The sequence below is a fragment of the Leishmania mexicana genome, chromosome 20 (assembly GCF_000234665.1).
Source record: "Leishmania mexicana MHOM/GT/2001/U1103 complete genome, chromosome 20".
NCBI classification, from domain to species: Eukaryota; Euglenozoa; class Kinetoplastea; order Trypanosomatida; family Trypanosomatidae; genus Leishmania; species Leishmania mexicana.
The window spans coordinates 267,221-282,202 of NC_018324.1; the positions used below are offsets into that span (position 1 = coordinate 267,221).

The 14,982-nt window shown below is 59.7% G+C and overlaps 4 protein-coding genes across 4 annotated transcripts; all 4 read left to right on the top strand.

Annotated features, from left to right (window-relative positions):
* Window positions 1-660: 660 nt before the first annotated feature.
* Window positions 661-3,876, top strand: LMXM_36_0780 (hypothetical protein, unknown function; the record flags this gene model as incomplete). The annotated part of the gene is made up of 1 exon (XM_003874374.1): window positions 661-3,876. One exon carries the CDS (start codon window positions 661-663, stop codon window positions 3,874-3,876), a length of 3,216 nt encoding a protein of 1,071 aa, XP_003874423.1.
* Window positions 3,877-7,904: 4,028 nt separating this feature from the next.
* On the top strand, window positions 7,905-9,587 carry LMXM_36_0790 (hypothetical protein, unknown function; the record flags this gene model as incomplete). Its single annotated transcript, XM_003874375.1, has 1 exon — window positions 7,905-9,587. The coding sequence occupies one exon, from the start codon at window positions 7,905-7,907 to the stop codon at window positions 9,585-9,587; it is 1,683 nt and encodes a 560-aa protein (XP_003874424.1).
* Window positions 9,588-10,457: 870 nt separating this feature from the next.
* LMXM_36_0800 (conserved hypothetical protein) lies at window positions 10,458-12,137 on the top strand (the record flags this gene model as incomplete). Its single annotated transcript, XM_003874376.1, has 1 exon — window positions 10,458-12,137. One exon carries the CDS (start codon window positions 10,458-10,460, stop codon window positions 12,135-12,137), a length of 1,680 nt encoding a protein of 559 aa, XP_003874425.1.
* Window positions 12,138-12,986: 849 nt separating this feature from the next.
* Window positions 12,987-14,366, top strand: LMXM_36_0810 (conserved hypothetical protein; the record flags this gene model as incomplete). The annotated part of the gene is made up of 1 exon (XM_003874377.1): window positions 12,987-14,366. The coding sequence occupies one exon, from the start codon at window positions 12,987-12,989 to the stop codon at window positions 14,364-14,366; it is 1,380 nt and encodes a 459-aa protein (XP_003874426.1).
* Window positions 14,367-14,982: the final 616 nt, after the last annotated feature.

Consider the following 14,982-nt stretch of genomic DNA (forward strand, 5'->3'; position numbering starts at 1 on the left):
ACGCGACGTCATGCACCATTTCCCTTTTTTTTCGTATCTCTTCCTGTTCTCCTCTGCCGTTTCTCTATCTGCGCAACACCCACGGGCAACCGACAAGCAGGGAGAATGTGAGAGAGCGGAGAGACTGCGCATTATTGTCAGCCAGCGTTTTTTTTGTGGTTCTTTGCTGCCTGTCTTTTCATCGAACCGAGTCCTCCCATCAGAGTGCGGTGCTAGAGAGGCAGATGAAGAGCCGATTCGAGTGCCCTTCCGTGTACTCACCTCTTCTTCTTGCCTGTCAATTCCGTTTTCTCGCCCTGGATGCCCTCCCTCCCACCCACTTAGACGCACACGAACCACACAAAGGGGACACATACATCCACTCATAGAGAATTGAGGCTACACGCATACACACGTACAGGGCTACATTGCCGTATCGTGGCAAGTCCTCTCTCACACAAGAAACTCTTTTTTTCCAGTCTCATTTATCATTACTCGTGTGGGCGTTGACGCGTTCCCCGGCAAGGGCTGGCAATGCGTCGCCCAGGTGTGGAGTACTGGTCGTCCACTTGCTCTGTACCCAGACCCTCGGGCACGTCTTCCTCGCCCGATCCGCCGCCTGTGTCGTGCACCTCCTCGGCGGACCACTGCAACGCAAGCAAGGATGAAATCCCTCCGCCTATGTCGACGTTGTCGCTAGCGCCGCCGTCGCCGCCCACCCCGGTGATCTGCGGTGCAGATAGCGGAGACGGAGATGGAGCCCAGCGCAGGGTGCAACAACAACGAGTGCTGCAGCAACGAAAAGAGGAAGTGGCGCGTCTCGAAGCCACCTTGGCACGGGAACGGGTCGACAACGTCAACTCGCTGAACACCCTTCGAGCGTCGCTGCAGCGCGAGCACCTGCTGCGCACTACGGCGGAGAAGGGGCGACAGGCCGCTCAGGCTGAGGGCAGGCACCTGCGCACCGCACTCCGGGCACTCCTAGCTCAGATACCAAACAACAGCAGCACCGGATCGCTGTCATCGACAGTACCTGTCTGCCTTTACGAAGAGGCGCGCCGCCTTCTCCTGCGATGTGAAAGGACGTTCGCGGAGCTTAAGGCGCTCCAGTTGCGCTCAACCGACCCCGCAGGCCTCGAGGTACTCCGCCGGTATGACATTCCGGTGCTCGACGAGATCCCGCCTGCGTGGCCGCCTGGGACGCCGCAGCGCAGCGGCAAAGAGGAAGAGGTCCATGCGGCCGGCGTCACGCGTGCTGATGGTGGCCCGAACTCTACTACGGCAGCACGTGAGAAGGCAGCTTCTGGCACTACTCTATTCCCGATGGAGGAGACGCTGACCGGGCTTGAGATATCGGAGCTGACTACTCTCTCGCCTGACACACCGTGCAGCCCGAGCCCGGCAACGCGGCAGGTGAGGGCGGTCACAGCAGCTTGTGAGGCTTCGGAGAAATGGTGTGAGAAGGGGCACGGACCCCCTGCCCATACCTCGTCAAACGGCATGGCCAAGTCTGATGTCGGAGGGGAAACCCTCAGCCCCGACGGTCGTCGTCGTTCACGGCCTGCCCTCCTCAGTCCCCCGCTGCCATCGTCGGAAACCAGCGCCGCGAAGGTTGTGCAGCCGTGGATGGGGCCCATGCACAAGTTCGCCGGGTCGAAGCTCCTTCTTGCCGCCACGCCGTCGCAGGAGCTCCACGCGGAGCACCACACGCAGCTCAGCGAGTTGGGGCGAGAGGACACGATTTGCGACATGGATCACCTTCTCCGGTCTTTGGCAGAAGAGATCGCAACGCTGGCCACGAGCCAAGGGCTCCGCACTGCGTCCGAGGTGGCAGCGCTGTGTCGCCGCTGCGGACTGCACTATGTCGACGCCGCGTTTCTTCCCGTGCCGGAGACGCTTGGCTTCAACAGGAGTGGTGCCTGCTGCGGCTACGATGCAGACCGGCGCACATCGTTTGTGGTAGAATGGCGCCCCCGCGACGCCGTCGTGCCTCGTGGTAGGAAAGCGGAGCTGCTGACGAGCGCCGGGATTGACCCAGACTCGCTGCGCTGCGGCCTACTGGGCGACATTGGTGTTGTTGCCGCCTTGGCTGCACTTGCCGAGTCTGCTGGTGCGGTGATGAGCGTGCTGGCAAGCACGACGGGCGAGGACGAGGATAATGGTGTCTACGTCGTCTGGCTGTGCGTGCATGGCTGGTGGACGCGCGTCACGGTCGACGCGTATCTGCCCTGCGTCATCGAGGAAAACAGGCCTGTCGACCTGTACGGATGCAGCAGTACTACCACCTACGACCTCTGGGCCCCGGTTTGTGAGAAAGCGCTAGCCAAAGTGCTGTGTGGCTACCACCCGCTCTGCAGTCTCTCGGCGGAGACGGCGATTGGCAACTTCACGGGAGGGCCGGTCGAGTGCTGGGACTGGTGGCACAGGCGCAGCAACACGGCGCTGGAGGAGATGGAGGCGGCTCTCAACACAAACGCACGCGGCGCGGGCATCGTGCTACTCTCCACTTTTTCAACGGCGGCCCTGCGCGACACATCTACGAGGTCGGTGGCTGGGGCTGGGGCGCATGCGGCCTACCAGCGGCTCGGGCTTCGACCTGGCACGCCGTACCGGGTGCTGGCCGTGGCTGATACTGCAGAGGGTGAGCCGATGGTCCTCCTGCGCAACTGGACACGAAGGTGCGAGCAGCGGGAGAGCGATCAGGCGTGCTGTCTCTTTGATCGCGATCCGGCCGTCGGCGGCGGTGACCGTCGCAATATTTCGCCGCGGCGGGACAGCAATGACGGCACTGCTGCCGCGAAGGGATGGCTGACAAGGCCGCTGTCGCAGTCGAGTCCCGCTTCGAGTCAGTGCGACTCGTGTGTGTGGCTGAGCTATACCAAAGAAGTGCTACCCTACTTCGATGGGTGCCACGTGTGCTTTGATTGCCGCCGTTATCACGACCTTCGCGTTCCGATTGCGTTCTCCGGCTCACAGCCGGCCATTCCAGCGCAGCTGGTTCGTGTCCGTGTTCAGGAAGGTCTTGCGAGGCCGCCGCACGGGGTGACGCGCTGCCCTACACGGCTCTGGATCGGGCTACACCAGCCATTCTCCAGCGTCGACACCAGCGATGCTGCTCCCGCTTCCTTTCCGTGGGGGCTGAAGATGACCCTGGTGGGTCAAGAAGAAGCACCAGCCCCCTTTGGGGAAAGCGGCGGTTGTGCGCGTCCTGCGCGCCGGTCATACATCTTGTCCGAGTCCTTCTTGGGCGAGCCAAAGGAGCTACCAGCAGTGTGGATGTACTTGGAACTGGAGCCAGTCACCAACAGCGCACCTCATCTTGTCACGGATCTCAAACATGAGGACGCCGCTGCAGTAACTACGACAACGGAGTTCTTCGTTGTGCCGCAGATGGAATGGATCGTGAGAAAGGACAGGGCACACACCGGCCACGATGATGACGGACTCGGCTCTCTCGGGTGTGACGTACCCTCTGTTCAGCATTGGCGCGGTGTAGGGCAAGCGAGTCAGCGCAGGCACTTCGGCAAGAGTGCTGCACCGCATAGCGGCCAAAGCGGCTGCTCAGGTGATGCGGAGAGAGCGGTATGGTACCAAGGCAGTCATCACCATCCCACCAGCATAGCTGAACACTCATTCGACAACGCCACGACAGCAATCGTGGCGGTCTTGGCAGAGCGCAGGGAGTCGGTGCTGGTGGACGTCGTCGACGCGCCGGAGGAGCTGCGCGCAGCTATGTATCACGACGTATTGGATCGCATCGACTTCTCTGATTGTACCGGCTCAGGGGGCAGTGGCCAACGCCACACATCCCACCTGTCGCAAAGAAGCGCTGCTAAAGTACCGGGAGAGGTGCGCTGCCAGGTGAATGGGCGCTGCCTGCCAACGTTTTCCTGGTGATGGTTACACAGAGACAGGTGGGCGAGAGATGAGGGGCGCCTCATGAGCCTTCACGTTGTCCCTATCATCATTTTCCTCGACTCGTCTTCGGGTGCATGTTGGTGCAGTGCCCCGTCCTGCAAGTTCCGCGCTGCGTGCTGGCTTCCTTTTCCCATCGTGAATGCCTATTCTTGGCGCGGGGGCGAATGGGTGGCCATCACACAGCTGGACGCGATCAGATCCGCCGCAACGGCAGTCGTACAATCTCTCATACCCGTGCGGAGAAGAGAAAAGCCCAAATCAGAAAGGACAAAAGCCGCCCACGCCGTTGCTGCAATGACGGTGGCCACGGTGGCAGGCTCGGCAGCAGGTATGCGAACCTCGTGGGGAGGTGGGAAGGTCTCCTCTCTCAACAGTCCGTAGAGCCATACACACCTTGGCGTGCCCTGGCTCTCTTTCACACGCATCTCCTACAACGCACCTCTCCCGCTCGTGTCTTAAAAAGCCTCTTCTGACCTTCTCCTCCTGTTACCACGGTGACTCTGCGCTTGCGCCGCAGGTTCTTCCATCCTGCGCTTTCCCACTGCGTTAGCGTGACTACCTGCACACTCATAGAGACGAGCGCGTGAGGAGCCACGCCATTTGTGGCTACCAGCGCCTGCAGACGTTGCCCTTCTAGCAAGGAGACGGACAAGAGCCTAACAGTCACCCATGCTCTATATGGACCGCGGTGGCTTTCCACAAGGTCGTGATGCTCATGAAGGCGGTTGGTGGCGGCATGCCGGGGAATCTTGTCGTGCTGTGCGATGCCGCTGATATTCTGACCTATCACTTCGCCCTTCGCGCCTCTCTTCGCCGCCTAAGCATCCAGGGGGCATGCGAAGGATCGCTCCACACTTGTGTGGCGCCGTGCTCAGGTGATTGGCGCGATGGCCTCTGTCTTTACCACCTGAGACCTCGTCGTGCGGATCACCATCAGCCCCTTCCAGTGGCTACCAAGCGTGTTCCTTCACTTCATGGATGACCATCAAGGAGAGGGGAGGGGCTGCGAGGTGCTGCAGGCGCCGTTTATGATGGAGCTGGCGTGCTTTGGTTTTTCCATGAACGTGCTTTTCACCAGCATGCGGTACTGCGGTGGCGAGGACGCACAGTCTCTCCTGGCGGGCTCTTCGGCGGCCATGGCGATGACCACGGCCGCAGTCATAAGGACGGCGGGCACCATTACCACGAGGATGGCCACGAGGACGGTCACGCGAGAGAACATGCTGGGATTCTCTCCACGTAGGACCACCAGTGCGATCGGCAGACACGCGCCGGCGGCTTACTCACCGTGCATGTGAGCCGTGACTCAGACGCCGAGGCGTCATCGCAAGGAGCAAGGCACCATCGTATCGCCCTACTCCACGTCTTCGGCGACTGACTGCCTACAGTGGGGGTAGTGGCGTCAGCCGGCGTGACGGGGGTGTGCAACTCGTGGACGCTCAACACAGCCAGTACGTCGCCCCGCTAGGTCAACCTGGCAGATCCGATCCTGTCCCTTGTGTTTCACATGATCACGATTCCATACACCGCGAAGGACCTTGTCGTGGAGAGGTGGGAGATCGTGATGAATGGGTTGTCGACGATGCTCTTCCAATAGGATTTTACGTGTGAGATACTGCTCGCCATGGTGGTGGACGAAGTGCTCCACCTCTACGTGTGTATAGTGTGGACTCAATTTCTCGCTCCTCTGCGCCACACTCAGTACGTCGCGTGACCTCGCCGCGGCTGAAGCGCAGCGGCGCATCGAAGGACGCACCGGCCGATGTGTGGTGATGTGTGCGCAGCACTGCATGTTTCAACTCGAGTAAAGCTAGCACGCGCGCACGTAGGGTGCACCGGTAGCAACGAGGTGGATCGGTGTTGCAGTAGTGTGGAACTCAGCGGATGCGAAGCCGCAGCGATCGAGAATGCGATACCCCTGTCCCCGTGAAGCACCACTTCTGCTGGTGTCGTGCTGTCTGTTGGCAGAAGGGCGCACCAGAGAAAGGAGCGTGTGTTGGGGTAGATCAAGACGACGGGGGGAGGACGCGAGCCTGGCGAAGAAGAATGGTCCTCTTTGGTTTGACGGCAACACGTTTTTATGGAGAGGAAGGTTGTGCCTCTCATTTCCTCGTACTGCCTTCTCCCCTGCCCTTAGATGACTCGCGTCTCTCGTGTACAAAGGCTTGATGAGCCCGTCTGTGTATGTTGGCCCTAGGCGTGCGTGCGTATGTGTGTGTGTGTTGCTGAGCCAGGCTTCGTGGTCTCCTCTCCGTCCTTTACAGTCGATCGCTCATCTCTCCCTCATGCTATAGTGGGTGCTTATTTGTTTGATGCTTTTTTCCCGTTTTTTTTTTCTCTGCTGACGTGCGCTACGCTCCCCTTGTTTACGCACAGCTTTGTGGCACACATGCGGGGGGGGCAATCATTCTTGCCTGTTTTGTTCGCCGTTTCAGATGCTCTCCGCTCCTTCTCCCGTACGTCGCTGGTGCTCAGTGTCTTGATCTGTTTGGTGGTTCCTTTTCGTTTTATTTTTGGTGCCCTCGCTACATACACACACACACACGCGTACAGACGTTCATGTCTCTCTCTCTTTACATGTATGTTTGGGCAGGACACCCCATCTACAAGCACCCTTGCTCTCAGGGGTTTCGTTTCTTTCAGTTTATCTCGGCCTCGCTGTCTCGCCTCGCCTTGACGCTGGCTTTTATGCATGTTATATTGCTCATTCGCATCGTCCACCGCCTTTCCCCTTCTCCCTCTGTGACTCCAAAGGTAAGCTCCAGCGTGTTGCACATTTGTGTGTGTATGTGGGGCGGGGGGGGGAGACGCTTAACTCTTGTTGCTTCAAGACTGCTGCTATTAGAGGGTCGTGGAGGTGGGGAAGGGCGAGGGTGTGTGCGTGCACATGCCATTCTGTCCGCCTGGTTTGTTTGTGAAGTAGTTTCCCCAGTGCACCGACCTTGTTCTCGGTGCATGCTTCTCGACCGCTGCTGGCCCCCTAGATTAGCGTGTGCGTCATGATAAAGGCTCGTCTTGCACCTTTGGTGTCCAAACACTCGCTCACCCCGTTTGCCGCGTCTCGCGTCTCTCAAGATAGTGGCCAGAGGATGCCGCTGCGGTGGAGGAATGAGGATGTACGTAGTCAGCACAAGCGAGGCCATAGAGGATTATTTGGGAACCACAACACCAAAAGGGACGCGCCCTTCTCGAAGGTCAACTTCACCGATGTACGCAGCGGCAATTGTGTTTCCGTCACCGATACGCGTCATAAAGGGTAATGTGTGGCGGGCCCTCTGGCCACTACGGAACGATGTGGCCTTCAGCCCCTCTTCCTCTGGCGGCACGAAACGAACGCTGCAACTCACCTGAATGTTCGTGTGTGTCTATGTGTTACGCGCGACCTTCTTATCATTTTCTTCTGTCTGTCTCCTCTGTGCTTTCCATATCTTCGTGTCGCCTTTTTTGATTCTTGGCTGTACGTGCCAACATCCCCCCCTCTCCCTCTCTCGTATGCGGCACCCTCCCTTACGTCCTCAGAGACGCAGGGCGAGTAGTCGCCTGTATGCCCTTGGGGAGCAACGTGTGGTTTCCTTTCCCTTCCACCCCACATCAAGCCTCCCATCGAACACAGCCACCAATCAACCACCCAGCACACACACACACACACACTCGCACACGCAACCGAGGCGAGATGCACGTGAGATAGGGTGGACAGCTCAGCTGCTCGTTGCGTCTCTCCTCATTTCAGCTCGCGTCTCTGCCGACAACGCCACTGACTTGGCTCACGCATTTACGGCCTCTTTTGCTTTCGGTCCGCGTACATCTGTGGAGCATAGACCCCTTTCTTCGGCATTCTCTCTCCTAGATGCATGTGCACAGGCCACCGCTTTCTTTTTTTTCCTGTGCAAAGATAGGCACACGTACGCGCGTTCACCGCCCACTATCCATCAGCGAACATAATTGACCAGGTCGCCACGTGAGGAAACCGGTTTCGCTCATACCGACGCGCCAGCCCTATTCACCGAATGGAGCGGGACAAGCCGCCACCAGCTCTACGCTTTGCTCGTCAGTGGACATTGCCTTCCAGTGCGGCGAGCGACGCGGGTTTCCCTACCCTTGACTATCCCTCGCGACACACGGAGTCTCCCTCGCCAATTAGCCGATCTCAGGTGCCCCTGACGCCATCCCCTGACAGGCCCGGGCGGCGACAACAGCGGGATGGCTCTCTCGCGCCAGACTCGCCGTCTCCCTTACCACCCTCGGAGCTGTCAGCGCTCACTTCGGGAGGTGCCGGACACCACGCCGATGCGTCACCGCAGCAGACGTCGTGCCCTGCGCCAGCGGCTTCGTCCGCAAGGAACGTTGCGGCGCAATGCGTACAGCGGGTGATGTCAGCCAGTGATGCGGATGGCAAGTCGTTCTGGCGGCGCCAAGCGCAGCGTCTCGAGGCGACGTGTACCGCACTGGAGGAGGAGCTGAGAACCGTCTACCGCTGCCTCGGCAAAGACGCCGATGGTATCCCTCGTGTGCTGGAGGCAAGTAGTCATACCTCTTTGATGGCGGTCGGAAGCGTCAACCCTACCTATGAGAAGGTGGTGCAGGAGCGCGACGTGGCACGGCTGGAGCTGGCGCGAGAAAGGGAAAAGAATTTCCTTCTACGTCACCGCCTGCGGGAGATGGATGCAGAGGTGCATAGACTGCAAAGCCGGCATGCCCGTGACGAAGGCAAGCAGCGCGTGGGCGATGCATCAAAGCGGACGTTTCCATCTTCTAATTCTGTCTCAAACGTGGGTGTGCTTTCGAGACACCGCCGCACTTCCAGTCGCTGCTGCTCGAGCTCTCGCTCTTCAGCACAGTTCACACGTGATATGTGGCGTTCGCCCACCTATCGACGCTCTCGCAGCATCACGCGACCGTACACTTCGTCGTCTGCGAGGCGGGAGGAGTCGCCACGACGAACGTCGGTGTCGGTTACCACATCTTGTGTCCACTACAGCGACGACTCTATGGTCACCCTGTCGTCGGCCGCCTCAAGGTCGCCTTTGGCACGTCGTGAAAGTGGCCGTCGTGCCGCCAACACGCCGGCGGCAGCTCCAGCAGCTTTCAGAAGACCCCACAGGGGTAGCACGCAGTCGCCCCTGAAACCGAGCCGACATGCAGCGGACGCGTACGAAGCGGAGGCGCGCGACTTGCTCACATGGCTGCTAAGTGCTCGCTCTTCCTCGTCCTCTCCGAGCCGGTGCCAGCCATCCGCGTGGCGGAAAGGCGGTGCTGGGTCACGTGGACCAGAACCTGTGTGTCACTCTAACCTTGCGAGTCCATCACGACGCGTGTTCCACACTGGTCTCTTCAGCGCCGCTGTTGCCGTCAGCGAAGGCGAAGAGGAAGGCGGTCGATTGGCACGTGGAACGGCGCGAGGAGCGGCGAGGGCTTGCCCAGCGATTCGTGACAGTCGACTGCTGTCGCCTATTCCGCCGCAGCAAGAAAGGGACGCCGTTGATGGTGAAAAAGCAAGGGACCACCCCACAGGCGCCGTTCGGTCATTCAGTGCGATGCCATTGGGGATGCGAGCGACGAGGAGCTCCACGGACCCGTCTGGCAACGCGCTCTTCAGCAAAGTGACTCCTACGGCGCACGCTGGCGATGGGGAGTGGGTTGCGTGGCAGCCACACGTGTTGGCACCACGGCCACAGTCTGGTGGTGCGTAGAAAGTGACGGCGCTTCTCTTTTTTTTCACGTGCATTCCATCGCCATCGTGCTTTTTCTTCTGTCCATTGGCGCTCAGTGAAGGACCGGCGCGTTTGCCCCATGTGAGCGGCGGGCAGTTGACGCTTTTTCCGTGTGTCCGTGGTGGTGGTAGTGGTGCTGCCGCTGCTGCGCGTGCGCATGATGCATGAGTCACAGGGGCAAAGGAAAAGGCACGAAAGAAGCGGCGCAATCGTGCATTGGCAGTGCGTCGGGGACCATCAGCAGAAGTGACGCCATCGACGGCCCACATGTCCCACAGGGAAGTCGACGAGAATCGAGACCCTTGGCGACTACTGAATGTCGAAGTGCGCAGTTGCGTTCACGCAGAGGTGAGGCTGTGTGTGAGATTGCCGCTTGACGAGCCTCACCAAGGCTGCTGAAGTCGAGGTTCGTGCCGGAAGAAAAAAAAGAGGAAAGCCGTCGTGATGCACGCCCCACTGGAAGACTGGGAGACGGATACGGTGTGCGTGTGTGTGTGTGTTTATGTGACTGCCTATGTAGATTCTTTCCTCCCTTAGCCGGCGCTGACCTTTGTGCAAGTGCGTGGCGTCGCACTTCACTCCTCCGCCAACGACTCAGCGCGCTGTGTCTTCTCTTTCTTTCAGCTTGACCTTGTCCGCTTCTCCGACGCACACGCTTCTCTTTCTTCGCTCTGCACTGGGGTGCACCAACCACAGCTCGCGAAGTGGGAGTCGAAGGCGTCAGGCGCCGTGCCGTCTTTTCGAAGGCCTCCCTCTCCTCACTTCCCCACCACCCCCACCATAGGTACAGGTGCTCACACTGCCTTTAGTAAAGAGCGCGCAGAGGCTCTCACGGTGATCAGGGGCGACATGTCCTCGAGCTCTTCGGCATTGGACGTGCCGCTTGTAGAAGTCATCTGCAGCTATCCAACCCGCGAGGTGCTATGCGCCGAGTGTCCCGCACTGCTGCTGCTCGTCTACCAGCACGTTGTAGCGGAGCTGCAGGCGGGGCGACGCGCTGTGGACGTGTTCCGTGGCACCTCTCGACAGGACCATCTGAGCGAACTGCTCGCTGTGCGCTCCTTGTCGAAGCTGTTTGAGCGTCTTTACCCGCTGTCACAGTCTTGCAGCCTCGATGAGAGCACTGCGGGCTCGCAGTTCTGGGGGCAGGTACGGGTGACGTTGGAGGCCGCGTGGGCCCCGCCGCACGACGCCAAGGCGCGTGCCCTTCTTACGCAGGTACGCGGCCAGCCGCGGTTCCACTTTTGCGGGCCGCACGACGCCGAGACACCCGGGGAGGGCTACCCACTGCACCCCGTATCCCTGGAGCGGGCCTTGGCAGCAAGCAAGCGCTTTCTCCGCACTGCGATGACCTGCGCACTGGACGGGTCAACGGATGCCCTGGCGGGGCGGCAACCGGAACTGCGCGCGGTGCTGCAGCTGGCCCACCTGGTTCCCGATACTCCGTCGACGGGAGCACCTCCGAAGAAAGGAGTCACGCCGGAGGGGATCAGCTTCTGCATGGTGTCGCTGCAGCAGCGGTGGTGGGTGCTGGTGAACGCGGCGCTGGAGCGCGTTCTGCTGCTCACTCGCGCTGTCGTGAACAGGAACGGTAGCACGAGCGCCAGCAGCGGCGTCACAAAGCCGCTTCTGTGGCAGCTGCTGGCTGTGCTGTCGGTGCTAGACACTGCGCACTACGTCTTCGCCTTCCCAGAGAGGGAGCAGGATCTCGCGGCTCACCATCTTCTCGCACGGCTGTCCGAGGTCGGTCTGGTGTACCCCTTACTCAGCAACGACCGCAAGTGCTTTGTCTTGAGTCCTGACTTCCTGCACGCCATTCACTGGCACGCGAGTGCGCCGCTCTCCCTCACCTTCAACCATCACCTCGTGCGAAGCGTTAGCGGTGCCGGCGTCGGCGACATACGGCGCGAGGACACCGACACCATCATCACCGAAACGAACTTCCGTCTGTACGCCTACACCGACGATGCCGACCTGCTCAACATTTTGAACCAGTTCGCGGAGCTGGAGGAGATTGTGAACGGGAATCTCCACTGCTACCGGGTGACGCGGGACAGCTTTGCTGCCGCGATGCGCAAGGGCATTACTGCCGCGCAGGTGCTACGCTTTCTTTCGCTGCGAGCGCACCCCAGCATGCTTCGCCGGCACGGGGAGCGGGAGGAGAGCGGTGACACGGCAGCGCCATCATCCGCTGGCGGGGTCTCCTCTTCCTTGACTTTTTCAGCGCCCCATCGTCGCGGGGCGGTTCCGGGTACGTGTGGGGGCACCACCGCCATTGATGCGGTGTCGACGATTGTGGTTCCGCAGTCCTTCTGCGACCAAATGCGCATGTGGGAGAGCGAGTGTCACCGCGTGGTGTTTGAGCACCACGTTGTCCTGCTACGCCACATGTCAATGGAGCAGCAGAAGGCGGTGACAGCGTATTTGGCCGATGCGGGGGAGGTCGATGCCATTGTGCACGCCGAGCGCGGCTACATGGTGATTCGTGAGGAGGTTTTCGAGCGCCTTGTCGCACCACTTCTGGGGTGAGCCGGGCAGTGATGGTGGAGATAGAGGAAACCGCCGCCTCTGCAGCTGTAAGCGTGCTATCTTCTCCCTATCCTCTACCCTTTTGGTTGCCGGTGCAGAGGACGACACTGCCTCTTCCCTTCCCCTCCCCTCCCCTCCCTCACACACACACACACACACATATAAAAAAATCGGACAGAGGATTTTCGCCGCTCGTTCATTGAGTGGCGGCAGCCAGCCATGTTCTGCGATGCGTTTGACTTGCGCACCAAGCTCCGACCGCCGCGCGCGGTGCTTCCCTGCTTGCTCCCTCTTCCCTTTTTTTGCTCTCGATGTGGGGTTGCGGTGCGGGACGCACGTGGGGCGCCAGATGCCGCTCTTCCTGTGCCGCGTAAGTTCACTGGCACTGTCTTACCCTTTTCCATCCGTTTTTCTCTGTTTTACCTGACACCTCACGCTCTGAAAACACACGCAAACACACACGAATGCTCGAACCTTCGCTGTCGTACCCCTTTCCCCCATACCGCCATCTTTGCAGAGGTGGGTGGCACAGCCGACCCACGCTCTGTGGCTTCGTGATTGTCGTAATCCGACCCGTTGAAACACCGGCGCACTAAACAGGGGTGTGTCTCTGCAACGTGCGCACGCTCACGCCCCTGTTCATAAGACGAGGTCGCTGTGCACCAGCAGGCGCCCGTTGGCCTGCTTCTCAACTTCTAAAAGAACAACAAAAAAAGAACACCGCACAGGCACGCACGCACGAAGCTCGCTGGAACTCTGTGCCGTGTTTATCCTTCTCCTCCCCCCTTTCGCTTCTGTTGACCACCGAGGGTGTTTTGATACACGCTGAGCAACTTCGCGTTCAGCGAGATGATGCGACGAGGAGCCCCCGAGTGGTTCACACAGGGCAAAGCACGTGAACGGTTTCACAGGTACTGGCCGTGGGCTCTCAGCTCCATCTGCGCCGGCCTTTATCTCTACAACGGCGAGCCGTTCGAAGACGCCGCCGGTGCCATCGTGACAAAAATTCGGCGACCACTGCTCAAGACGATGGAGTGGGTGGAGTTGCACGATGTGGATCCAGAGACGATGTCGTTGGAGCTGCCGCCGGACATGCTCTTTGGCCCGCTTGAGTTCCCGAAGCAGATGCGCTTCCTTCTAGCGGCACTCATGGCCGACAACGAGCTCGCTGACGGCTACCTGGCGCGAGTGATCATTGATCGCATGGATTTGTCCTTGGACCCGCCAATTCTGTCGGAGGGCGACTTCCTCGCAGCCGGCGGCAAGGAGCTTCTCGACTTTAGCGTGGAGGACTTCACCGGTACGAAAAGCCGCGCCAAACGCAAGCACATCTTTTTCCAGCCTGACCAGTTCCTTCAATTGATCAACATCATCGCCGCCTACCCGTCACTGACGGAGTACTTTGTGAACGAGAAAGACGGCGTGGAGCTGGTCTTTCAGGCCTATCGGCATAGTAAGAACCCCTACGCCCGCGTGATGGCGATGCGGTCGCTGACATTGTTCTCATTCACCCAAGCCATCGACGGCACGGTGGAGCGGCGCATCTTGCAAAGTAACGGCGTGAAGACTATCGTGGACGCGTACAAGCAGAGCACCGGTGACCCGACCGAGACGCGCTTCCCCACGTTGCTCCTCTCCTCCATCATGCGCCACTACCCCAAGGAGGGCGGCAAGGAGTTCATTGACGCTGATGGCGTCGAGGCGGTCGTGAACAATCTCAACATTGCCCGTTACAAGGGCATTCCGCAGCACATCCGCGTCCTCCACGACGCCCAGCGCCTCCCCAAGCAGTCGATCGGCAAAAAGTCGGTGGATGCGCGACTGGAGGAGGCGGACTTCTTGGGCGTTGCGATGGGTCTGCTGGACACCTTTCCTGAGTTCTACGAGGCGACAGGCGACCTTCTAAAGCTGCTGACGAGCGTGGCACCAGCGCACGCCGGCCCGCTAGAGCTGCTCGAGTACCGGGCCATGCCGATCCTCTCCAAGTACTACGTGAAGTGGTGCGAGGACCAAAGCTTTCAGACGGACGGCACTCGAACACTGGTGGCGAAGCTGTTCGAGCTGATGCTGAATGACAAGATGTGCCAGCGGTGCTACGACCCATCTGTGGCGTCGTATGAACTGCTCGAGTGCCTCAAGACCGCCAAGCTGGCCGTCAAGGATGAGCAAGAAAAGCGAGTGACACGATTTCCAGATCCACAACAGCAGCCGGCGAGCGCCGCTGCGTAGCACGTGTCCTTTCCAGGCATGCATGCAGGCACGTTGGCCGGCGCGTGTGCGTTTTTTTTTACGGGGCAAAAAAAACAAGGAAACATGAACTCATCGCCAGCACATACCATGCACAACATCCGCACAGGCATACGCTCTTGTCATCGCTTAACACTCCTCAAGCGTCCTTCACAGTTCTCCTCCTCCCACATCTATCTATATATCTCTATAAGCGGCAGGTTGTGCGTTGGTGTACCCTCCCCCCTCCCCCTTCACACTCAGCAACGTCGTTCTGTGGAGCTGGAGAGGGCGACACCCCACGAAGGAGTGGTGCAAAAAAAAATCTGAAGCGATTCTGGAAAGGGGACATCGTCCTTGTCGACCCGCGTTGCGCACTTACTGAGAGCTCCGGGTAACCTCGTCTGCTGTGCTAAGGGGGACACCTCCTCATCAAGTACGATGTCCACCAATGGCCCCTCTCTCTTCTGCCCTGCCACGTAGCTAAGAGGGGAGGGGGTCGGACGGGCTCAGTGTCTCTGGTTCCCATGCACTCACCTGGCGTGTGTGTGTGCGCGCGTCGGTTTGCTGTGTGCTTGTGCGTATCTGTTTGCTTGTTTTGCCCACTCTTCCCCCTCTC